Source organism: Lepidochelys olivacea (assembly GCF_965140295.1).
Source record: "Lepidochelys olivacea isolate rLepOli2 genome assembly, chromosome: 6".
In the NCBI taxonomy this organism is placed as follows: Eukaryota; Metazoa; Chordata; order Testudines; family Cheloniidae; genus Lepidochelys; species Lepidochelys olivacea.
In genome coordinates, this window is record NC_140416.1 from 5,181,706 (window position 1) to 5,206,770 (window position 25,065).

General features: G+C 59.1%; 2 protein-coding genes across 2 annotated transcripts; both read right to left on the bottom strand.

The window, feature by feature from the left end:
- Positions 1–874: 874 nt before the first annotated feature.
- Positions 875–13,540, bottom strand: LOC311522647 (uncharacterized protein). The gene is made up of 6 exons (XM_084632098.1): positions 13,460–13,540; positions 11,875–12,421; positions 10,972–11,089; positions 8,000–9,004; positions 3,259–3,381; positions 875–2,891 (listed from the first exon to the last, which is right to left on the bottom strand). Exons 2-6 carry the CDS (start codon positions 12,280–12,282, stop codon positions 1,390–1,392), a joined length of 3,156 nt encoding a protein of 1,051 aa, XP_084488224.1. The 5' UTR covers positions 12,283–12,421; positions 13,460–13,540; the 3' UTR covers positions 875–1,389.
- A 2,138-nt stretch (positions 13,541–15,678) lies between these two features.
- On the bottom strand, positions 15,679–22,702 carry LOC311521713 (uncharacterized protein). The gene is made up of 6 exons (XM_084630212.1): positions 22,624–22,702; positions 21,908–22,024; positions 21,285–21,434; positions 20,199–20,309; positions 19,784–19,903; positions 15,679–19,118 (listed from the first exon to the last, which is right to left on the bottom strand). Exons 2-6 carry the CDS (start codon positions 21,995–21,997, stop codon positions 18,231–18,233), a joined length of 1,359 nt encoding a protein of 452 aa, XP_084486338.1. The 5' UTR covers positions 21,998–22,024; positions 22,624–22,702; the 3' UTR covers positions 15,679–18,230.
- Positions 22,703–25,065: the final 2,363 nt, after the last annotated feature.

The following is a 25,065-nucleotide window of genomic DNA, read 5'->3' on the forward strand; positions in this document are numbered from 1 at the left end:
CCCAAGGTTTTCCTTGCTCACGGATGCCCCTCCTCTTCCTGTTCCAAATTCCCTCCCCAGTTCAAGGAGAAAAGGCCCAATGGATAGTAAAATGGCTGCTGCCAAGGACCCCTCCCCCTGGGTGGCAGCAGCCAGAGCGCAGGCATCGGAGACAGGGCTTTGCAGTGAGCTTGGCAGTGCCAGCCTGGCTGCAGCAGCAGGATGGGGGTGGCAGGGATGAAGGGTTCCGTGGTGGTTGAAAATGGCACTCAGAGTGGAATGCTGGGGGCCTGAGGATTCCATGGCAGCTAGGAGCAGAATGCTGGGGGCCTGAGGGTTCCGTGGCAGCTGCGGGTGGAATGTTGGGACCCAAAGGTTCCAAGGTAGTCTGTAGGGGAAAACCGCACGAGTTTTCAGCCCTCTCTCAGCCCTGAATCTGTGCGAGGAGATGTGTTGGCCGCACCCAGCACCATGGGGTCCTGCTCCCTGACTGAGGCCTGTAGGTGCTACTGTAATACAAAGAGTAACAGCTCCTGGCTCTTACAGAGCATCATTCATCCCTAGATCTGGGTGCCATACAACAGAGCTAATTAGCTTCATCCTGGCCGTGCAGAGGGGAAACCAAGGCATAGAGGGGGAAGTGACTTGCCTGAGATCCCACAGCAGGTCAGCAGCGGAACTTAGAACCCAGGAGTCCTAACTCCCTGGTTTGGCCCCTCCCCCCACTCAAACCCCCTCCCCTCCCAGAGCCAGGGGTAGAACCCAGGAGACCTGGCTCACTAAATACACACCAAGTTCCACCACCTCACTGATCTAACCACTCTCATTCGCAGCCCTTTGCATGTCTACAGCATGAGCCAGCCGCTGGCCCTGCAGAGCCGCCATGGACTGTGTGTGAGGGAGGTACTGGGGGTTTATTGTTTTAAGATGAAGTAGAAACAGAGACAATGGATAAAAAACGTACTTGTGCCCGTCACACCAGACAGGCCCGGGAGCCTTGGGGGCAAAGGCCATACACATCAGTCCTTGGGGACTAGCTCAGGGGGTGGCTACTGGCATCGGGAAGGAGATGGGCTGCCCTCCACCTGGGAGCATCCATCTCTCTGGCCTTGTGGGGAGCAGCCCCTAGAGCTCCCAGCCCCTGCACCCCTCGCCGGCCCTGGGAGAGGGGAAGGAGCAGAGAATAAGGCCCAGAGAAGGTGAGATCCAGGTAGCAATAGGCTGGGCCTATGGGGGTTAATAATCCCTGCTGAGTGGAGGGTGGTGAAGGGGGAGATGCCCCCACCCCAGGTAATTTGCCCCCAGTTCCAGTACAGAGGGGATTCCTGGTGCAGAGATGACTATTCCCCATGACACCCAAATCCAGCCATGCTGAATCAGGAGACGGCAGGCGGCTCCCACCCGCCTCCATCACTCCGGCTCCTCTTTGATCTGTACATCCAGCTCTGCGTCCCACGTCCCAGGAGGCAGCACCAGCACCTCCCCCACCCCGTCCTCCTCGTCGTCCTCATCCCGCGGCTGGACAAAGGGGTCCCGGTAGATCCGGGCCCCGCCGGGCCCCGTCAGAGGGTCGCTCTCCTTGGTGTGGGTGCGCTGGTGCTGGGTGAGGGCAGAGCCCTGGGAGAAGCTTCGCCCGCACTGGGGGCAAGGGTAGGGGCGCTCGCCGGTGTGCACCCGCTGGTGCTGGATGAGGGTGGAGCCCTGGGAGAAGGCTTTGCCGCACTGGGAACAGACATAGGGTTTCTCTCCAGTGTGGGTGCGGCCATGCTGGGCCAGGGCCGAGCTGTGCTTGAATGCTTTCCCGCACTGGCCGCAGCGGTAGGGCCGCTCCCCGGTGTGGATGCGCTCGTGCCGCTTGAGGGCCGAGAGGTCTCCGAAGCGCTTGCCACAGGCCCCGCAGCCATAGGGGGTCTCCCCGGTGTGGATGCGCTGGTGGGTGGCCAGCGCCGAGCTTTGGCTGAAGCCTTTGCCGCAGTCGGTGCAGCGGTAGGGCCGCTCCCCGGTGTGGACCCGCTGGTGCCGTTTGAGGGCCTTACGGTCGCTGAAGCGCTTCTGGCACTCCGGGCACGGGAACGGGCGCTCCCCGGTGTGCAGCCTCTGGTGGGTGATGAGGGCAGAGCTCACGCTGAAGCTGCGCCCGCAGTCGCCGCAGACGTAGGGGCGCTCGCCGGTGTGGGTGCGCCGGTGCAGCACCAGGGAGGAGCGCTGGCTGAAGCCCTTCCCACACTGCGGGCAGCCGTAGGGCCGCTCCCCGGTGTGGACCCGCTGGTGCTCCCGCAGCGACGAGCCGCGCCGGAAGCCCTTCCCACACTCGGGGCAGACGTGGGGCTTCCCGCTGTGGATCACCGCGTGGCCCGCCAGCGCCGCCGCCTCCCCGAAGCGCCGGCCACACTCGGGGCACTTGTAGGGCAGCTCCCCCGTGTGGCCGCTCTGGTGGCGCAGGAGGTTGGTGCGGGTGCTGTAGGCCTCCCCGCAGTGGGCGCAGACATGGGGCTTCTCCGTGGCGTGGACGTGGGCGTGGCGGGTCAGGTGCTCCTTGTGGCGGAAGCTCTTCCCGCACTCGGCGCAGGGGTACGGCCTGGCACCGCTGTGGATGCGCTGGTGGCGGAGGAGGTTGGAGCTGTTGGTGAAGCCCTTCCCGCAGTCGGGGCACTGGTAGGGCCGCTCCCCCGTGTGGGTGCGTTCGTGCTTGACGAACTCCGACTCCTTGGCGAAGCTCTTCCCGCAGTCCCCGCAGATGATGGGCCCCTCGCGGGAGGAGCGGCCTGGCGGGGCCACTTCACCATCCCGCTTCGCCCGCCTCTGCCGGCCCAATTCGCTGGCCTCCCCCGCCTTGGGGCTCCGGGACGGCCCGTGCGGCTCCGGTTCCACTGGCCCTTCCCACAGGGGAATTTCCTCCTCCGTCCCGGTACCTGCTGGGAGAGAGAGAGAGAATCCAGCCAGGGCTCATTCCCTGCGCCGGAGAGAGAACGGGCAGCAAAGGGAGCGGAAAACCTGCTGGACAGGAAGCAAACACACACCACCACCCCACCAAATCCTACCCCAGAGGGGAGAGGAGGAGGAGCCAGGTCTGCCTCAATAGCCCAGCATAACCCCGAGCAGCTCACTGCATCCTTCCACCACAGAAAGGAACTGGCGGCCACCTGCCAGCCCGCGAAGCTTCTCCCTTAGCTCAGGCTCTACGAGTGAGAGCTACCGCTCAGCCCCCGTGGGTGACCCGAGCTCTGGCGTCATGGTCCCGCAATCTGGTGCATGCACTGCCCAGCCCCCACTGGTTACCCGTTCCCTGCTGTGCTTCGGGATCCTCTGGATGCTCAGCAAGCGGTTGGTTCTCTGCTGCCAGGGGTGTATTTTGCTCCATCTCCTCCTGGGACAGGCTGCCCGGCTGCGCCATCGAATCTCAGGCCCTGGAAACACCCAAAGACACCAGTCACCACAGAGCCAGGACCGAGAGGAACTGGGGAGAGGAGTCTTCCTGGAGAGGCACAAATAACCAAAGCACCATGAAGAAATATTCAGCCCCCTGCCCACCCCGGAGACCCGGCTGGCTGGAAGGACCCGGCTCTCAGGAGCCAGCAGACTGGGGTTAGAAGTGAATACAGCAGGCTGGCTGCACACTGCCCCCCAGTACAGCCCTGCCAGCGCCCCTCAATCGCAACCCGCAGCCCCTGCTATGCCAGCCCTGGGCTCCCCCCACACACACCGCCCTGCCGGCGCCCCTCAATCCCAACCCACAGCCCCTGCTAGCCCAGCCCTGGGCTCCCCCCACACACCGCCCTGCCGGCGCCCCTCAATCCCGACCCACAGCCCCTGCTAGCCCAGCCCTGGGCTCCCCCCACACACAGCCCTGCCGGCGCCCCTCAATCCCGACCCACAGCCCCTGCTAGCCCAGCCCTGGGCTCCCCCCACACAGCCCTGCCGGCGCCCCTCAATCCCGACCCACAGCCCCTGCTAGCCCAGCCCTGGGCTCCCCCCACACACCGCCCTGCCGGCGCCCCTCAATCCCGACCCACAGCCCCTGCTAGCCCAGCCCTGGGCTCCCCCCACACAGCCCTGCCGGCGCCCCTCAATCCCGACCCACAGCCCCTGCTAGCCCAGCCCTGGGCTCCCCCCACACAGCCCTGCCGGCGCCCCTCAATCCCGACCCACAGCCCCTGCTAGCCCAGCCCTGGGCTCCCCCCACACAGCCCTGCCGGCGCCCCTCAATCCCGACCCACAGCCCCTGCTAGCCCAGCCCTGGGCTCCCCCCACACAGCCCTGCCGGCGCCCCTCAATCCCGACCCGCAGCCCCCGCCAGCCCAGCCTCCTTGCCGTGGCCGCTTGCTCCAAGCAGCGATTTGCTGCCTCTGTTTCTCTCAATCCCGGGGCCGCGTCTCGCTGGGACTCTGCGTCTCCCCTGCGCCTGGACCGGGCCGCGGGGGGCCGGATCGGGGCTGCCCGGCCGGGGCGGGCTCTTCACAGACCCGGATCCGGCGCCCGGGGACCCACGTGCCTGCCCGGGGCGCTCAGCCCCGCCGCTGCCGAGCGGATCCGCAGCCGCTGGCTTTTGCAGCAGGAAGTGGCTCCCTTCGCTGCCTCCTCCCCATCCCCTCCCCCGGCCCGGCTGGCAGCTCTATGGTTTTAACCCGCTAGATCCGACCCCAGCGCTTCCCCCGGGGGCCTGGAGGGACCCCCCCCCCCTCGATGAACAGCCGCTGCGCCGCGCCCCAGAGGCGGCTGCACGGGTCAGCGCCGGCTGGGCACTGCCGCGCCCTTCCACGGGCGGAGCGGCCGCCGGTCCCCCGTTGTCTCGCGCCCGCCTCCAGAAGGCAGCGGGGAGCGAAGGGTCCCTTTCGGGGTGAGGGGTCTTTGGGGAAACTCCAGGGGTGACTTGGACTTGTGCCCCCAGCGTGGCTCGGTGGCGCCCCCCAGCGGCTGATGAGGTCACGCGGGGAGCTTGGGCGCAGGAGTGGGCCAGGCGGGGCGGCATGTACTCCCGGAGCTTGCCTCACATGGCATCATCTTTAACTCAAGATTTTACCTGCTGGAGACTCCAGGCCAATCCGGAGGGGTTGGCAACGGCTACACCTGACCCTCACGCCGTTTGATCCCGAGGTCACAGGTTTTGTTTGTATGGACTTTGCTCGTGCTTTTTATGTAGAATCCTAGAATATCAGGGTTAGAAGGGACCTCAGGAGGTCATCTAGACCAACCCCTGCTCAAAACAGGACCAGTCCCCAATTTTGGCCCCTAAATGGCCCCCTCAAGGTTTGAACTCACAACCCTGGGTGTAGCAGGCCAATGCTCAAACCACTGAGCTATCCCTTCCCCCAAGGGAAGCCTGTAGCTTGCTGTAAAACTAGGAAAATAACTAGATGAGTTGCTGTACCCCCTGCAAACCTCTGCGTACCCCTGGTTGAGAATCACTGTCCTACAGCCCCCAGGGCAGGGGCCTGGCTAGCCTGGGGGGTGGAGTACTGAGTCTTTCCCCTTCATATGAGAGGGGGATGCTGGAGACCTCTCCCTTGGCCTGTCCAGTCCTTGTCCTCCCTGTCCGAGCTGCCAGGGCACAGGCTGGTCAGCGCACATGAGCAAATTTGTGGGGCCCAGTAGGGCTGAGACCCAACAAACTCATTGCAGAGGGAAGCCATTGCCTTCCCATCCCATCCAGCTCCTTCCCAGGCCAGGATGGGGCAGGGGGTGGGGTGTGTTAAAAACTCAAGGGAGATAAAGGTTTGTGTGGAAAGAGACAGAAAGAGCGCAAGTCCCTGGATGAGTGTCATGTGAGGATCAGACTGGAGTTGGGTCTTACGACACCGGCCTCTCGCTCACTGGTTCTCAACCTATTTACTGTATGCAGCTCTCTAGAGGTCACGTGGTCACATCCACACAATCTATATACTACCCGTATGGCCCTGAGAATGTCACACGGGCCGCAGCTGTGTGCTGACTGGGCTGTGGGTTGAGAACCACTGCTCTAGTACCTGAGCTAAAGGCGGGCAATGAGGGCAGAGACAGCAGCAGACTCCTGCAGGGCCCAGGCCCTAGAGCGGGGCAGAAAGCCCCAGGGGGCTAGTCTGGGGTACAGGGAGATCCAGGGTTAGGGGCACTTTGTTTACATGGGAAAATGAGGAGCAGCACTCGGGCCAGTGGGGGATCTGGGGCAACCAGATGGGGAAACCCAGAATCACCCCCAGCTGCAGGCAGACAGGTGGATTCCGCACCCCAGTTCCCAATGAGTGACCCCCCTGTGTAGAACAGATCAATGCAATTGTTTTTAATTGTTCACTTTATTAATATAAACATAAGTAAAGTTTTATGAATGAAACTACATTCATTCATAAAACCAGGTACCCCAATAACTGGCTAATTGAGTTTCCCTTTCAATCCAATTGCTGCTTAAATCACGGAAACTTGCACTGCTTCCACATTGTAACTTCTGCTCACTGTTTGCCATTCATTATACTTGTCTATATTGTAACTTCTGTTCACTGTCTGCCATTCCTTACACTTGTCCATGTTGTAACCCAAACTCCATTTTAACTTCTCCCAAACTCCATTTTTAAATGCTCACGTCATTTTTGCTAAACCCTGCTGTATTCTTATTAGTTTAGATGTGTGAATGAGGTATGGATGGATGATGGACTCAACCTCCAGCCCCAGCCCGTCCTGATGAAATAAAGTGTAAACACCAATGGCTGAAGACAGCCCTGACCAAGCAAGAAGAGTCCACCCTAAAAAGAACAGAAGTACAATTGAAGGAACATCAAAGCCAGGTCCCAGGCTGAAATTCATGTCTGCAATCGACGGTGATCAATCACACCGAACCCAGAAGCAGCATGACACAGCAAGACCTATAGACTCTGGATTCAAACTCAAGCCTACAAAAAGCATGGAGAAGACAGAAGGCTTTGGAGGGTAACATTCTGCTGCCAACATGGAAGGGTATGGGTGCATGCCCAACAGAGACCTAGCTCTTCCTTGTGCCCGGCTTTCCTGGCCAGTTAGCTGCCACAAACTACAAACCCAAGGTACGTTCAGGCCTGGTAACTATGAAGCAGCTACAGAACGCATGCGCGTGTGTGTGTGTGATATTAGTTATTAGTCTTAAATCAAATTGTGTTTTTATAATAAACATGACATCTGGTCTTGTCCCCTCAAACGATCCTGTGTAGTTTTATCTGTGCAACACCTGGGAACCCTGCACCCCAAGGCCAGGTTGTTCTCAAGGAACGAGGTTGGGCGAGCACAGAACAGTGAGGGGGGTGAAGGGGCAAAGCCCGGGGGGGCAACACAAAGGACACAGAGAGTTAGGACAGTTTCTTTATTGCATAGGGACAATAGACCCTGATCACCCAGTGAGAAAGCAGAGAGCCAAGACTGGAGCCGAGAGCCTAGGGATGGGCTGGCCCGAAGCCTGGGAGCTTCTTCGGCTGCTTGGGAGCCAGGATGGGCCACCCCCGGCTGCCACTGAGCTCCATGCTTCGTGGAGAGAGGAGCCAGGTGCTGGAGACACGGAGATGGGCTCTCCCCCCTGCCTGGAAGCGTCTATCTGTCTGGCCATAAAGGCTATTAAGGAACCAGTCCCTGGGGTGGGGTTAGGCAGGCATGGAAGGTCTCTCTAATGTTTGTGAAGACGATCAAGGACATTTTAAGTGGCCAGGCCCCATGTCCCATTCTCCAGCCTCTGAGCCAGCCAGTCCCTCCATCCTGTGGCTGGCTCAGAGCTGGCGCCCCCTAGAAGGGAAAAGCCCTGCCCCCTGAGGCAGCCCGTGCTCCAGCCTTGAGTCTCTAAGTGCCACCGTAGTACAAATAATACCAGTCAGAGAGAAACGGAGCCTGCAGACTCTCCCCAGTTTCTCTCTCAGGCGAGCGTCTTCCTGGCAAAGATCAACGTCGCTCTCCCACACATGGCCTCCCCCTGAGGTCTTGACATTTCTCAGGGACGGTAGCCCCCCCGGAAGTCCTGTAAGGCTCTCTCCTGGCGGGGGAGGGGGGTCTCTGTTCCCGCCCCATGCCAAGGTCCCCCTCCTTTCTCAGCCCATAGGCACGTCCCCAGCCCTCCACTGTGGCCCCGGGGCAGGCGAGCGGGCGCCCAGCTGCAGCCGCAGCATCTCCCACATCTGGCCAGGCGAAGGGCCCTGCTCCGGGAAGAACCGCAGGTGCTGCACCAGCCTGGGCCCTGCGGCGTCGCCAGCCCCCTCGCCGCGCCGGTGGGTGCGGTGATGCTTGACCAGGGTGGCTTTCTGGGTGAAGCGCTTCCCGCACTGGGCGCAGGGGAAGGGGCGCTCGCCGGTGTGGGTACGCCGGTGCTGCGCCAGGTTGGCGTTGACGCTGAAGCTCTTGCCGCAGTCGGGGCAGGTGAAGGGCTTCTCGCCGGTGTGGACCCGCTGGTGCAGCAGCAGGGTGGAGCTCTGGCGGAAGCTCTTGCCGCACTCCCCGCAGGCGTAGGCCCGCGCCGTGTGCCGGGCCTGGTGCCGCAGACAGCGGGCCACGTCGCCGAAGGCCTTGCCGCACTCGGCGCAGCGGAAGGGGCGCTCGCGGCCGTGGGTGTTCTGGTGGCGGAGCAGCTTGGAGCTCTCGCGGAAGCTCTTGCCGCACTCGGGGCAGCGGAAGGGGCGCTCGCCGGTGTGGGTGCGCTCATGCTTGCGCAGGTTGGAGCTGTGGCTGAAGCGCTTGCCGCACTGGGGGCACCCGTGGGGCTTCTCCCCGGTGTGGGTGGTCTGGTGCTTCTTCAGGTTGGAGCTGTTGCTGAAGGTCTTGCCGCACACAGCGCAGGCGTTGGGGCTCCTGGCCTTGGGGCTCTTAGCCAGGGGCTCCCCCCGCGGCCTGCACGCCCCGCCCTGGTTCTCTCCTCCACAGTCGGACTGATTGACTGTCCCCTCCGTTGGGGTCTCGAGGCCAGAGGAACTCATTTCATGCTTGGCGGATGAGTTCAGTCCATTACCCAGGGGGTCTCCCTGCTTGGGGCTCGGTGATGTCCCACGTGTCTTCGATCCCACAGACCCCTCCTGCTGGGGATTCCCCTCCTCTGCCCTGGAATCTGCTGGGAGAGAGAGAGAGAATCCAGGTGGGGCTCATTCCCTGCACTGGGGAGGGAAGGGGCAGCAAAGGGGTTTGTTGCTGAGCAGAAAACCCGAAGGGCAGGAAATGAATCCCCTCAAACCCTTCCCTGAGGGGAGAGGAGGGACCGGAGCTGTCCCAACAGCCCAGCTGAGCCCGCAGAGAAAGGCTGGGGGAGGGGAGGGCTCCTGCCGCAGTGGGAGCCAGGAATGACACCTGCCATGAGGACAGGGCACCTGCTGGGGATGACACTGAGTGAGACAAGACAGAACTGGGGGGCTCCCAACGGCTTTGCTGAGATCCCAGCTGTTCCTTCACTCCTGGACGGTCTCTGAGCCAGTGTGACACACTGACCCCTTGGCAAAGGGTTCTTTGCGAACAAATCTCACCTGAGACCTGTCAAACTCACAGTACCAAAGGCATTGCCTGGCGTGGTAATCGTCCACAAGGGGTAATATGTAAGGTATCTACAGAAAGCTTGTAACGTGTCACGAGTCATAATCATTATGAGATGTACATGCAGGTAATATTTAAGCAATAATACATTTCTACTGACAGGACACTATAGGACTTTGAATAGAAATTAGTCACCAGGGGATAAGTCTCGGGGATGGCCCGTTCAGGCGAGAGGGTGTTGCCACCCTGCCCTGTCTAGCCAGTGATACAGTTCAAGGCTCAATTGTTTACTCTTGTGCAACACTGAGGTCTTGTCTACACTTCAAATGCTACAGCGGCATAGCTGCGCTTCAGTGTAGACACTCCCTACGCTGGTGGGAGAGGTTCTCCGGGTGGTAGCTGGGTCAATGGAAGAATTCTTTTGTCAACCTAGCGCAGGCTACACAGGGATTTAGGTCGGCTGAACTATGTCGTTCAGGGGTGTGGATTTTTCACATCCATCTCTGACATACTTAAGCTAACCTAATCTTCTAGTGTAGACCAGGCCTAAGACCATCCATGGAAAACCATCAGAAGCAACTGTAAACAATCAAAAGCCCCTGGAGGTAAACAAAGGAACATTACAACATGACAGGGGTTCGCCCTGCCTACGAACAGAAACAAAAGACTGTTTCAGCCTAACACAGAGGAGGGAGAGGTCCCCTGGATCCATTTACTGAGGAAACCCCTTGTGCAGCTGGCGTATTTTCATGAACATTTGGATCCTGGTTCTTGTGAAACAAGCCAGCTCTGCAACAGACTTAACAGGGGGAGGGGGGCACCCTCAAGTGTGCACCCAGGGTCACATTTTCTGATTTTGTTGTGTGTTGTATCCACCTGTTTCCATCCCACTCTCTCATTTCTAGTTCAATCTTTACCCTTTCTTAAATAATCCTATTTTTGTTTTATTAGAAGCACTCACAAGTACTGGGTGACTTTAGAGGAGCAGCGATATAAGGTAAAACTAGTAACATAGGGTACCCTGCTCCTTTGGGGCAGAGGGTCTGGGATTTCTGTCAGTAGCCAGTGTCAGGGGTTGGATATCATGGGAGAACAACCCAAAGGGACTGGGGTGCACCTCTTGTTAACCTGCAAGGCAGATACAGGGCTGGCATAGCCTGGAGGGGAACACTTGAATGGCTGACAGGAGTTAACCCCCAGTCACCACGGGCAAGAATCCCTCGCATTGGAGGCAGGGGGTAGCAGAGCGACTCCCAGCTCTGGGTGCCCCAGGAACCGTCACAGCCAATGTCACGGTTTCCCATCAGGGGTGTCATGTCAAAATGGGAAATGGAAATTCTGCTGGAGAAAGAAAAGGGGTTGGAGTTGTGTGGCTGGTGCAAGATCGGAAGCACCCATGCTTCCCAGTGGGAGCTGTATTGTACGGGTGACAATCTCTGTGCTGCAGGGTCTGAGGGCTCCAGGGGCTGATCCCCCAGAAAGAGCCCTGACCGAAAGCCCCAGGTGCATTAGAGCCCCCCAGCTCCTGATCCCTGAGGGGAAGCAGCTCCTCACCTGGCGAGATCAGAGTCTCCTCCTCCTCCTCCTTAATCTCCCTGCAGACCTGGCCATGTTCTGGGGCCAGCCCTGCCCCAGAGGAACACGCAGCCTCCTTCTCCCATGTCACCAGCTCCTGGAACAACGAAGGCGCCCGCATCAGCGCTGGCAGCAACATACCCCTCACTCCCCATCAGCAAACAGAGCTGGCCAGACAAGGGAAATCCCTGCCTGTCAAAAATGTTACTGTTTTTTAACGTTTTTACCCCCAATTGGGGTTGGGGGTTTTTTAAAGCAGCTTTTTTCTGGGGAAGGGTTTTTAACAGAAAAGTCTATTCGGGGAGAACTCAGAGGAAGTTTTTCAGCTTCCCAGCCACCAGACAGACCACCTCACAGCCTCTGCCCACAGCTCCGGGGCTGGAGAAGACGAGAGCCATGACTCTCCGCCTCCCCCTTCGCTCCAGGAAGCAGAGGATTGATCACCTGGGTTCTCTTCCTCTCCGGTCCCAGGTGAGGCGTGTGGGGAGAGGCGGCTTTCACCCAGGCAGCCCTCCCAGAAAGTTTTTTGTCAATTTCACCAGCAGAAAGTGACTGTGAGGAGAGACTTGCAGGCAGGGGGGCGAGAAGCCTACATTGAGATTTTTCCCAACAGAAAAAAAAAAAAAAAAATTTCCCACGAAACTGAAATTTTTCCCCAGGGACAATTTTGGTTGGGCAAAACGGGCATTTTTCATGAGAAAAATCATCTCCACAAAATATTTTTTCCCAGTAGCTCTACTAACAGAGAGGAAAGGTCCCGTGTACCCATTCCCCTCCCCGTGAGCCAGCCAGTACCCCACTGGAACTGGATCAGAGCTGGCACCCCCTAGAGGGGAAAGGCCCCATGTCCCACTCTCTAATGATTTTACATCCGTAAATTACCTCCTGCTGTGGCCATATTCCGGGCTCTTGCTTGGCTAACTGGAAACCCTCCGCCAGGGCCACAGCCTGCTCCCCGGTCTGGGGGTGACACCCCCCCACCCAGCTCTGGATCTCCTGGGGCAGGATACTCAGGAACTGCTCCAGCACCAGCAGCTCCAGCATCTGCTCCTTGGAGCACTGCTCCGGCCTCAGCCACGCCCGGGAGAGGAGGCAGAGGTGGCCGTACGCCTCCCGGGGCCCCTCAGCCTCCTGGTAGCGGAAACCCCTGAAGCGCAGACGATGCATCTCCATGTCGATGGGTCCGTGGGCATCCGGCTCCTCCACTTCTTCTTTGGGAACCAGGCCACATCCCGGTGGGGGCTGGAACTGGAGCCTGAGAGCAGCTGGGGGAGCCACCTGGGCAGCCATGGCCCGTCTCTGAGCCAGGGCACAGCCGTATCTCCCTGGGGAGCACCTGGCATCAGCAATGGACCCTCTGCAGCACCCTCTGTACAGGTGGGGCACGTCCAAGCGGGGGGTGAGATCAGCCCAGAGGATGATCACCTCTCTGGAGAGTGAAGAGAAATTAGAGCCACAGAAGGAATGAGACACACAGGAACCACCCCTCCCAGCCCCAGTGTTGTGGGGAGAGAGGCAGACCCAGCGCGGGTGACCCCAAGGTTGGTGTCTCTTAGAACTTCTAGGAATTTCTACCCACTTAATGAATCCAGGACTCCTGACTCACAGATCCAACCCCCACCGCATCCCTCCCCACTCTAACCTCCCAGACCCCACTCCCTTCCCAGCGCTGGGGATAGATCCCAGGAGTCCTGGCTCCCAGCCCCCCCACTCTAACCCTCCAGCCCCCACTCCCCTCCCAGTGCTAGAGGATAGAACCCAGGAGTCCTGGCTCCCAGCCCCCCCCTGCTCTAACCCTCCAGCCCCCACTCCCCTCCCAGCGTTAGAGGATAGAACCCAGGAGTCCTGGCTCCCAGCCCCCCCTGCTCTAACCCTCCAGCCCCCACTCCCCTCCCAGTGCTAGAGGATAGAACCCAGGAGTCCTGGCTCCCAGCCCCCACTCCCCTCCCAGTGCTAGAGGATAGAACCCAGGAGTCCTGGCTCCCAGCCCCCCCCCCCTGCTCTAACCCTCCAGCCCCCACTCCCCTCCCAGTGCTAGAGGATAGAACCCAGGAGTCCTGGCTCCCAGCCCCCACTCCCCTCCCAGTGCTAGAGGATAGAACCCAGGAGTCCTGGCTCCCAGCCCCCCCTGCTCTAACCCTCCAGCCCCCACTCCCCTCCCAGTGCTAGAGGATAGAACCCAGGAGTCCTGGCTCCCAGCCCCCACTCCCCTCCCAGTGCTAGAGGATAGAACCCAGGAGTCCTGGCTCCCAGCCCCCCCCCCCCTGCTCTAACCCTCCAGCCCCCACTCCCCTCCCAGTGCTAGAGGATAGAACCCAGGAGTCCTGGCTCCCAGCCCCCCCCCCCGCTCTAACCCTCCAGCCCCCACTCCCCTCCCAGCGTTAGAGGATAGAACCCAGGAGTCCTGGCTCCCAGTTCCAGAGAGGGAACCCAGGAGTCCTGGCTCTTTGGACAATGGGTGCCCCACCCAGAGGGTGTCACGGCTCAGCCGGGGTCCGGGCACCCCCCCCGTCCGGCAGCGCGGCTCGCTCCCTCGCTCACCTCCCCGGGGGGCCGAGCCAGGAAGCGCCTGGCTCCGGCGCAGCAGGGCCAGAGGGTCCGGGAGTGGCCCAGCCGCCTGCCACTCAGGGCGGGGCGGGGCTGCTGCCATTGGCGCAGCTGCATGTCCATCAAAGGCACAGCCCGGCTGCGCCCGGCCCCCGACCCGCGCTCATTGGCGCTGGCCCGGGAGCCAGGCCACTCTTCTTGAGCTCCAAATTGGTGGGGGGGTGATGCCAGCCTCACCCTAGTCCCACTGGAGCCCCCACTCCTGAGAGCCCAACTAACCCATAGCCCCCACGCCCTCCAGAGTCAGGGATAGAACCCAGGAGTCCTTCAGTCAGCCCCCTCCCCCAACCCACTAGATTCCCCTCCCCAAAGTGGGGATAGAGTCCTAACTCCAGTGAGTTAAAGGAGGGGCGGGGGCTGGGAGTCCCTTCTATTGTGTCCAGTTTCGGTCCGTCCCCCCCCCCCCCCAAGAGAGGGGATGTGGACAAATTGGAGCGAGTCCCGAGGAGGGCAACGGAAATGATTAGGGGGCTGGGGCACACGACTTATGAGGAGAGGCTGAGGGAACTGAGGTCATTTAGTCTGCAGAAGAGAAGAGTGAGGGGGGATTTGTTAGCAGCCTTCAACTACCTGAAGAGGGGTTCCAAAGAGGATGGAGCTCGACTGTTTTCAGTGGTGGCAGATGACAGAACAAGGAGCAATGGTCTCAAGTTGCAGTTGGGGAGGTCTAGGTTGGATATTAGGAAACATGATTTCACAAGGAGGGTGGTGAAGCACTGGAAGGGGTTACCTAGGAAGGTGGTGGAATCTCCATCCTTAGAGGTTTTTAAGGCCCGGCTTCACAAAGCCCTGGCTGGGATGATTTAGTTGGGGTTGGTCCTGCTTTGAGCAGGGATGACCTCCTGAGGTCTCTTCCAACCCTAATCTTCTATGATTCTATCCCTGGCTCTACGGGAGGAGTGGGGTCTAGCAGGCTATAGCCAAGGCCTGTGACCGGAAAGGAAGCTAACATAATCCCTCAACAGCCCAACACTGGCATGAGTTTGCCAGGTCTCAAAGCGACTGCTCAGACCCTGGGCTGGGTCCGTGTTTCTCTAGCAGGGAGGTTGCACGTGAGAATCAACACTAGAGACAGATGCTGCATTTTCTCTTTGCTCTTTTCTTCTCTTCCCTCTGGGGTTTGTTCTGTTTTCTTAGGACACAGGCTTGGACTTCAACACCAGCTCCAGCCCATCGCCACTAACTTCTCTTTCCCCTCCTGTGGATGGTTTGACACCAGCTCAGCGACTGTCAGACAAGGGCTTTTTCCTTTGTACTGACCATTGCCAGTCAAAGGGATAGGAGTATTGTTAAAATGAAAGCCTGACTTCACACCTTCCATTTCAAATGCTTTCACTGCTCTTCCTTCTTTTGCTGTATCTTTGGAGTTGCATCTGGACTAGGGATTGGTTCTACCCAATAACGCAAATCCTTTAGCTGGAATCAGGGCCCTTGTGCTGGACAGACCCTGGGTGAGATCAGAGGCGTTCATTCATGCCACACACTGCACCAGGGTCATGTGCATGAAAGGAGCATAGTAGGCTGTTTCCCTTTTAATCCCCAGCACCTGCAGTAGAGTACAAATAAGACTGTGACGCAGCCTGTCCCAGAACCCAGGCATCAGCCCCCCAAAAGGTTCACTAGGCCCTTCCCAGGGCTGGAAACAGACTAATTCCCTCACAAGTTCCTATCCCGCACCAACCAGTGCAGGGTCCTGGGGCAATTCTGACTGTAGGCAACAGGGGCCATAGATATTGCAATATGGGGTGCCTGAAGATCCAGAAACAGACAGGGAACATCTGCAACCGGTGATTGCCCCAGGATTCAGTATGAATGTGTCATACTGTGTGTGTGAGGGTGCATGGGTGTGTGCAGAGCTAGAAGTTTTTCAAAGGCACTACTTTTCTTCCAAGAGAAATATGCCAATGCAGCAACTCAGAAACATTTCACACCAGTTTCACTCAATTGGTTGGGTAGAAAAAAATTAAACTGTTAGGAAAAAATTTTAAATGTTTCAAGGTGTGGGTTCAAAATGGCTTTTTGTTTCAAAGTTTCCTTTAATTCTACTTTTAAAATAAAATCAAGAATGCTTTAAAATGCTTAAAATTAAAACAAACCATTTTATTTGATCCAAAATGTTTTTTCCACCCTCCTAACTTTTTGATTTGCTGAAAACATCAAAACATTGGGGGTTTGGTTCAACCCAAAACCAGTTTTTTCCGAGAGTTTGGAACTGCCGGGAACAGGCAGCTTCCTTACTCCCCATCTGTGTGTGCGGCTCTGCGTGTGCAACAGAAATTGTTTATGAGGCCAGTATAATCTGTCATGACTCATGCCCCAACCATCTCACTAATTACTATTGATTATCTGTACTGAGGCAGTTCCTGCTAGCCTGGATCAAGTACTGGGACCACAGCGTGCCAGGAGCTGTACAGGCAACCAACACAGGAAGACCCTGACCCAGGAAGCCCTCTACTGGCAGAAGGAGCCCAGGTGATCTGAGTTTCACGAGATGGTACCAAGCTTAGCTCCCACTTCTCTGTTATCCCCTTCTACCACACAAGGGCTTCCTCTCCTCCCTGCTCCTCAATCTTCTGCCACCTCAGAAAGAGCTGAATTTGGCCCAATGGGTTGTGGAGGCAGGGAAGCTGGGACTCAGGATTCCTGGGTTCTATCCTCAGCTCTACCACTCACCTGCTGTGTGACCTTGGGTAAGCCACGTCCCTCTTTGTGCCTCAGTTTCCCCACCCACCCTTTGTCTAGACTAGGAGCTCTCTGGGACAGGGGCTGTCCCTCACCCTGGACCTGCCCAGCACCTGGCATGCATACTGTACAACTCCCAGCACAGAGGCAGACCTTCAGCTGCCACTGTAATATACCTAACAATAATAATAACCCTAACTCTCTGCTATTACCTCAAATCCTTTGGACACAGGCCAGATGGGGCTGTTATTGCTCACTGCAGTGAAGGCTCTGGGGATGGAGTTGGGCAAGTGCAGAGTGGTCAGGGAAGGAGAAGAGGGTTTATCCTATAGGGGATGACACTGATCATGCAGCCCAGAACTAGAGCATGGCCAGGTGCCAGCTGGGAATGGGGCAGGACTAACTGGGCTCCAGGAATCTTCACTGGCTGCTCCGGGCCCAGGAGGGGACATTCCCTGGCTGGCACCGGGCTCCCGAGCCAGCAGCTGTGTGTGCCACAGAGACAGGAGCCTGGTGGTGGAGCCAGGTGGCCCCTCCCTGTGTGAAAGCATGTCTTTGCAAGCTGTTGAGAAGCAGCCCCTCCAGTTCACAGCAGCCTCACACCCCCACCCGGCTCCCAGGAGCAGAAAGCGAGGTCCAGAACCAGCAACCTCCCAGGCGAACAAAGGGACGGGCTGACACCTGGGGTGGGGCCTGCAGGGGTTAATGATGGCTGCTGGGTGGAGGGGGAGACGGCGGATCCCAGGACAGTTTGCTCCCGCTCCAGCACAGAGCGCATTCCCGGGCTCAGCGCTGCAGAGACAACTCAGACAAAGCAGGGTCTGGCTATGATTTTTTTGCCCACTCAAAACAAGAGAAGTACAGCCTGTTCTCCGCACAGCACCGTGATCCCCCAACAGGCCAGCCAGGGGGCAGCTTCATACCCACACGGCCGTATGGGCAACATCATCCCTCCATTCCCCGCGCTGCTCTCCAGCCACAGACCCAGCCTTGTGGGAATTGTCCTGCTGCGAAATCCACCGGGCATCAATTTCTGGGCTCCCTTGTGACCCCCAGCGCAGGGGAATCAGATCCCTGGTGGGTCACCCCCTGGAGATCCAAACTGTGCCCCAGTCTATGGATTCCCCTAAAATAGCAGCCCCTCTGCACTCAGCCCACAGCACGAGGGCAGGGAAACAGGGTTGAAGTCCACAGCACCTGCTCACCAGCAGATCCAAGGTCCCTGCCTCCGAGTCAGCCCCTTCCACTGATTCTCCACCAACGTGGCATAGCCCACCGGAGTGGGGGTCGGGTTCAGAAGGGCGGGGGATCTGTTCCCCCACACACTTCGAGGCACCCTCCACTAGCCCCAACCCACTCCTCACCCTCATAATGCAGCTTCCCGCCCTCCAAGTTTACTTCTTCCAGTAGAGATGGGAAGATGGACCACAGGGGACCCCACCTTACAACTCAGCCCTCTGTGGGGGGGTAGGGGGAGACTCTGCCACTCACCCCACCCCCACCAAATTCTCTCCATGGCTGTGTTCCCTCACCCTAGCAGGAGCAATACCACAGAAAGCGAGGGAGCCTGGGGACTCACTGCCATGGGGGAGAGGGGCTGGGCTCTGCCCCCCTCAGGATCCACGTTCCTCCTACTCGGAAGGACCCTGCTCCCTCTCTGCATCCGGCCAACACTGCCACATAACGCTCTGAAGGTCCTTCTACTGCTGCTGGCAGAGCTCCACCCCCTGAGGGAACCAGGCCCCACTCCTGGGGGAACTGATCCCACAGGTGGACCCTGGAACTGGGGGCATAGCAGCTAGCTGTGCTCCAAGCCCTGCCCCTGGCAGGATCCAATTCCCCCCCCGCCAAGGAACCGATCCCACCATCTGTGGGTGTACAAAGTGCCTGGAGTGGAGGGGCGGGGGACAGGACTGACAAGCCCCGCCCCTGCAACAGGCTCCGCCCCTCTACGTCCAGCAACTATTGCCACACTCGGTACAGCTATAGGGTCCCTCTTCCCGGTGGGCTTGCTGCTGCAGGTGGCTGGGTCCGACCTGGAAGCCCTTGCCACACTGGCTGCAGATGTACAGGCGGTCAGCCCCGTTGGCGTTGGCAGCGCCGGCGTTGGCGTGGGTGCGCCGGTGCCGGATGATGTGGGAGCTGAGCCGGAAGCTCTTGCCGCACTCAGCACAGATGTAGGGCTTCTCGCCAGTGTGGACGCGCCAGTGGTCCACCAGGTTGGAATGGTGGGTGAAAGCCTTGCCACACTCCGCACAGCCGTAGGGCTTTTCGCCGGTGTGGGTGCGCCGGTGGTTGACCAGGGTGGAGCTGCCGGAGAAGCGCTTGCCGCACTCGGAGCACTGGTAGGGCTTTTCGCCGGTGTGGGTGCGCCGGTGGCGAGCCAGGCAGGAGCTGCCCGTGAAGCGCTTGCCGCAGACGCCACACTGGTAGGGGGTGACTCCGGTGTGGGTACGCCGGTGCAGGTTGTAGTTGGAGCTCTGGCTGAAGGCCTTGCCGCACTCGCCGCAGACGTAGGGGCGCTCCCCGGTGTGGAAACGCTGGTGCTGCAGCAGGTTGGAGCTGGCGGTGAAGGCCTTGCCGCACTCCCCGCAGACGTAGGGGCGCTCCCCGGTGTGGGTGCGCTGGTGCTTGGTAAGGGCCGAGCTCTGGGTGAAGCTGCGTCCACACTCCCCACACGAGAAGGGCTTCTCGCCGGTGTGGATGATCTGATGCTTCACCAGATTGGAGCGACGGCTGAAGCTCTTGCCGCACTCCACACAGGTGTTGGAGCGCTCCGGCATCGGTGCCCTCGTCCTGCCCCCACCCCCTGGGGATGCCATCAGTTGCAGGACAGGCTGGGGGCGGGAAAGAGGCACCAAGGCATTAATTCAATTCCACGGAGCTAAGAATAGAGCCCCCGTCTCCTACCCCCATCCCAGAGCTGGGGATGGGACCCAGGCATCCTGACTCCCAGCCCCCAACTCCGACCCCACTTGAACTCACTAACCCCTATTGCCTTTCCAGATCCAGGGATAGCACCCCTCAGGAGAGAGTCAGAGACCATGAACCCTCTCCCGGCACTGCTGCCCCACCCCGGGCCTCCCCCATTCTACTAGTTCTCCTTTTCTCCCTCACTAACTGCAATCCCAACATTCCGCCCCCGGAACCCTCGGTCCCCCCCAACATTCCGCCCTCGGAACCCTCGGCCACCCCCCAACATTCCGCCCCTCATTTACGGTGGCGGGTTGGGGGTAAGCTAGTGCCACTAAGGGGGGTTATCTTGATAAGGGGATCCCCAGAATTCCCCCATCCCTGTAACCACAGGATTCCCCCCTCCCCGTCCAGCCCTGCCCTGTCCCCGGGAGCCTCAATTTAACCCCTCACTCCCCAACAGCTGAGCAAACACTCTCTAAGGCACCAGCCCCCACCCACATCCAGTCCCCTCGCCATGGTCCCTCACGGGGGCTCAGGTGGTGAGGAAGGAGCTGTTCCCCACCACCACTCTCCATTGGTTACTCACAGAATTCCCCTCCACTGGGATCCTCAGCTTCTGCCCCTCGACTTTGGGCTCCACGTGCACTTCCGAATCCACCACTGGCTCCTTCGCAGGCCGCGAGCCCCGGCGTGCCACCGACTCCAGCTGGTGGGACAGGGTCAGAGCAAAGGAACTGCTGCCCCACATTGGCCCAGCCAGCCTAGCCCCCTGCCTCCCCTCAGATTGGCCCCTGGGCCAGCCATTCTCCACCTAGATCAGCCCAGCCAGCCCAACCCCCCTCCTCTCTCACGCCCCTGGGTTGGCCCCGTGACCCCTCGGCCTATAGACATCCTGCCCCCCAATTCAGCCCAGCAAACCTCCCCTCTGCATCGACCCAGCCACCTCCCCCGTCCGCCCCAATCCCTGAATTTCCATCCATGGAAACCCTCAGCTTCTGTACCTCAAACTCTTGGTCCTCTTCCTCCTCTGCCTTCACCCTTCTGATTACTAGCTCCTCTTCCTCCTCATCTCCCTCCTCAGACAGCTCCTCCGGGAAAGCTGCAGAGTCCAGCTAAGGGAAAGGCAAGGGGGCAGATTGTTAAACAGCATGGGAGGGTCACCCCAGCCTGGTCCCTCAGCACAAACTGGATCCAGCCCCTAGGCACAGTTTAAACCCCCGCTTCCTGGTCTCAGACAGGGCTGGACTGGGGGAGAGGCTGAGACTCCTCTCACTGACAGGCAGATAAGTGTTTAGCCCTAAGGGGGAAACTGAGGCACAAGATAGGGAGAATGAATTACTTAAGGTTCCAGTTCTGGGGACAGAACCCAGGAGTCCTGAATTCCAGTCCCCCCGGCTCTAACCCACTAGACCCCACTGCCCTCCCAGAACCAGGGATAGAACCCAGGAGTCTTGAACCTTTACCCCATGGGGTAAGCCATCTGAGCTCTGCTAGCTCCTCTTTAATACTCAGCAGTAATTTCCCCTGCTCTTGGGGCATTTTCCCCCACAGTACAGAAACCACTCAGCTATTGCCGGGTTAACATGCACCCCAATCTTTTCACAGGCCCAAAAGCTTTACTTGCTCTGGGGCGGCACAGAGGGGCTGTTTATATAGGGGTCCCTCACCGGGTGCTGTGATGCAGCCACCTGCGGGTTACGACACAGAGGCTGGTTATCAGTCACAAAGCAGTTTAAGACGGGAAGTGAAATCTAGCTGAAACCACAGGAGGATGTATGAAGCACAGTGGGTGTGGACTGTTCCACGCACCTATGTAAGACCTTGTCTCTAGGGCGAAGGTAAGAGTACCACCCACTGGGCCTCCCCACCCTGCTCCACGCAGCACAGCACCCCTGAGCACACATGGGGGCACTGGGGTCAGCACTGACTGAGAGGGGAGAGCGCCCCCTACTGAGCTCCCCTGCCTGCTGCACAGCACCCTTTAGCAATGCACAGGGGTCAGCACTGTGAGAGGCTCACCGCCCTGCAGCACAGCACCCCCTAGCATCACATGGAGAGGGGCATTTATCAGCATGTTAGTTACTCACCAAGTCCCCATCCGCTGGGATCCTCAACGTCCGCACCTGGAACTCCTGGTCCTCCTCCTCATCCTCTGGTTCCTCTTCCTCCTGCTGCAGCTCGGGCTGCCCGTCCGGAGGCATGGGAGAGCCCCACTTTGGCTGAGAAGGGGACTGCGACTAAAGGGGAGCGTCAGAGGGGAAGGGGGACTCAGCAAGACAAGCTCCCACTCTAGACCCACACCAAATCCCTTCCGGATGTGGCAGGGCCCAGGATCCATTGCACGTATTCAACCAGCACTGCCGGTAGGGCGGCAGGCTGCACCCCAGACCTGGCTGCATATGTACAAGGGATGGGAACAAGGTTAGGACAGGTCTCGGCCCAGCCAGCCAGCTCCCTTCCCCCTAGACCTGGCCACACACAGCCCACATCTCCTCCCTGGACCCAATGAGCCACCCCCATTTCTCACCCTGGACTAGCCCTTGGGGCCAGTCAGCCAGCCACCATTCCTCCCCCAGATCAGCCCCACAGCCCAGTGCTGCTGCCTCAGCTTCCCACATGGGGCCCGCTGGAGGCAAGTCAGCCTAGACACTTCCGCAGAGAGCAGAAGGGGAATCCCCAAGGACACAGTCCCTGCCCACCAGTCACTCACTGAATCCCCATCCATGGAGATCACCAGCCTGTGTCCCTCAGACTGAGAGCTCCCCTCCCGCTCCTCCATCTCCTCTTCCTCCTCCTCCATCGGGTCTGGAGACGGGGCCAAGTGCAGCTGTGGGAGAGGAAAATACACAGTCAAAAACAGCAGCATGCACCAAGGTCCAGACCCCACTCCCAGGGCCTGGGGTAGAACCCAGGAGTCCTGACCCCCAGCCCCTCCACAACCCACTAGACCCCATTTGCCTCCCAGAGCCAGGGATAGAACCCAGGAGTCCTGACCCCCAGCCCCACCCACTAGACCCCCTCCCAGAGCCAGGGGTAGAACCCAGGAGTCCTGACCCCCAGCCCCACCCACTAGACCCCCTCCCAGAGCCAGGGGTAGAACCTGACCCCCAGCCCCAACCCACTAGACTCCACTCCCAGAGCCAGGGATAGAACCCAGGAGTCCTGACCCCCCCACCCCTCCAAGAGAGCCAAGGTGTCCTGACATCTAAGCCCCTCTTCCCCAGGGCAGGGACACGCCTTGCTCACTGAGCCCCGGACAGTTCCCACCTCTGTCCCCCAGCAGCGCTGGGGCCGCCCCATCCGGGCCCATCCCCACCCTGGACAGGATCGTCCCCTCCCCACCCTCCGGAACCCTGCCCCCAGCCATCAGCTGTTCCCCCGCCGATCCCCCCACACATGCTGCTGCCAGCCCCCCCGCCACGTTACCCCGCTGGCTCTGGGGGACTCCCCCTCCCAGGGACTCCGGAGGAAGTTGGGGCCGGTGCTGACTGCTTCCTGTGCCCCCCCTCCCCAGCCACCGCCTCCCACTCACCGCGGGGGCAGGAGCGGGCTGCCCAGCTGGGCTCCCCGCCCTCGGGTGCGCCCCCGGCTCCAGCTCGCCCAGCGCTGCGGTCCCCGCCGGGGAGGGGACCAGGGGAGGGACTCGGGAGCGGAGACAACGTTATGGGGCGGGGGGAGCGGGGGTGGAGAGGATGGGGGGGGGAACCCGGGAGAATCTCCATAGTGATTGGCTGGGACAGGCCACCCCCCCACTTCAGCCCGGCTACCATTGGCCGGGAGAGCAGCCGCAGACCGAGTGGATTGGGAGTGGAGAGAGACCCCTCCAGCGCCTCACCGCACTGCTCTCCCCCACCTGGGAGGGGAACCCAGGAGTCCTGGCTCCCCGCCCCCACATGCTGCTCTAATCCGCTAGACCTCACTCCCCGCCCCCAACTGCTGCTTTTAACCCACTAGACCTCACTCCCCGCCGCCGCCGCAGCCAAGAATAGAACCCAGGAGTCCTGGCCACTAGCCACTGCTGCCTTAGAGGCCACTCCCTAGCCCCAGCTGGGAATGGAACCCAGGAGTCCTGGCTCCCAGCCACTGGTGCTTTAACCATTAGAACCCAGGTGGCCTTGAGCCCTATGTGTGAGTTCAGCCGAAATAGACCCTGCCTCCTAATTTACCCTCTGCTCACATAGTAACTGTGTTTGCTGAGCAAATTTATAACCCCGAGGTTGTTCTGGGAATTGAATGTCTGAGAGCCTGGGTTACAGCAGAGAGAAACTGAATAAAGGGGCTGTGTGTAAACCTGTCCACAGAGAGAGAAGTAGAGACACAATAGCCCCTTTGTGCCCCATGAGAGTCTGTTCACAATGCAGTGTGGATGCTCACACACATGGAGCCCACAGCCCTAGATTTAGTGGGCAGTGTAGACAAACCCTCTCTCCTGGGGCGGAAGTGATTCCCCACCAGAAAGGGCCTGCAGGAGCAGAGCCATGCAGGGCCACCCTGAGTAGGGAGGAGAAGATCCCAACCCAGCCCACCACTGATGCCCACATGGTGGATCGACCCTACAAATGCACTGCATGCGGGAAGAGCTTCTGGCTCAGCTCCTCGAGGAATTGATTAGATGAGATATGCCCAGATGATGCTGTCAGGTGACCCACACCCTACACTGCAGAGGAAGGCAAAACAACAACAAAGCCTCAGATAATCTGACCTGGGGGGAAATTGCTTCCTGACCCCAAATCTGGCAACCCTAACCACGTGAACAAGACCCATCAGTCAGGCACAGAGAAAGTATTCTCTGGACCAGCTCAAAGCACTGGCTCACCCTGTCCAGTGTCCTGCCTCCAGCTGCTAAGCTCTGTGTTTCAGAGGAAGGGAGGAAATAAACCTCTCAGAATGAACCTGGCCAACTGTGCATCAGGGGGAAAAGGCCTTCCTGACAGCTGCAGGGATGAAGCTCTGAAGCATGAGATTAGATTTTATTTATTGTCATAATGCAGAGCTGCATGTGTGATGAGCACATATGTGCTTTACTCAAGGCCCCCCAGAGAGTCTGTGGTGGAATGGGGAATGAATTCACGTCCCCCACATCCTAAGTTAGGATTGTAATGCCTGAGCCATCCGATCTCCATTGTCCTAGCTGGGAGAAGGTCAAAACACTTGGCAAAAATCAGTGAGTCAGGGAAATTTTTATTTTAAAGAATGGGGCTTTTGCAGCTGCCTTTGTGGTGGGGATCCAAACCCAGCGGGGAGCTGGGAAAAGCTCAGCCTCGAATGTTTTCCCTTTTTATCATCAGAAGGAGCTGAAAGGACAAGAGTGAGGAAGTAACAGTTGTTTGGAGGAAGCTTTCCCAGCAGGCAGGCTGTTCTGGAACTGTCCACTAGGGGCCTCCTTACAGGCTCCTCTGAAGCCGCTGCTGGAAACAGGATACCAGGCTAGATGGGCCCATGGTTCTGATCTTGGCAGATGGATGCAGGGGTCTGATCTGGAACCGCAGGGAGTGGGGATATCGGGCTAGATGGGCCCATTGGTTGCATTTTTTTGTTTAACTTGACAAATGTCCCTTTCCTTTTCCCCAAGTGTATTTTAGCAGAAGGCTGAACATCCCTGCTCCAGCAGGGGGGCATGGGTGTAACGAGAGGTTGGATGGAAGCATCACTGTGGCTTGGATGCTTAAGCGCCAGGATGGAGAGCCCTGAATTTGTGAATTGCAGAATAACTAGTCTACAGCCAGCTAGTGACACAGTGGCTCCCCCTAGGGGAAAGGATGTTAATTTACTGTCTGTAAGCCACTAAAGAACTCTGCGGGACCACTGATTACATTGCACTGCTTCACTTTGGACACCGGGGGAGTTTCCAGTAGCTTAATAAGCCTA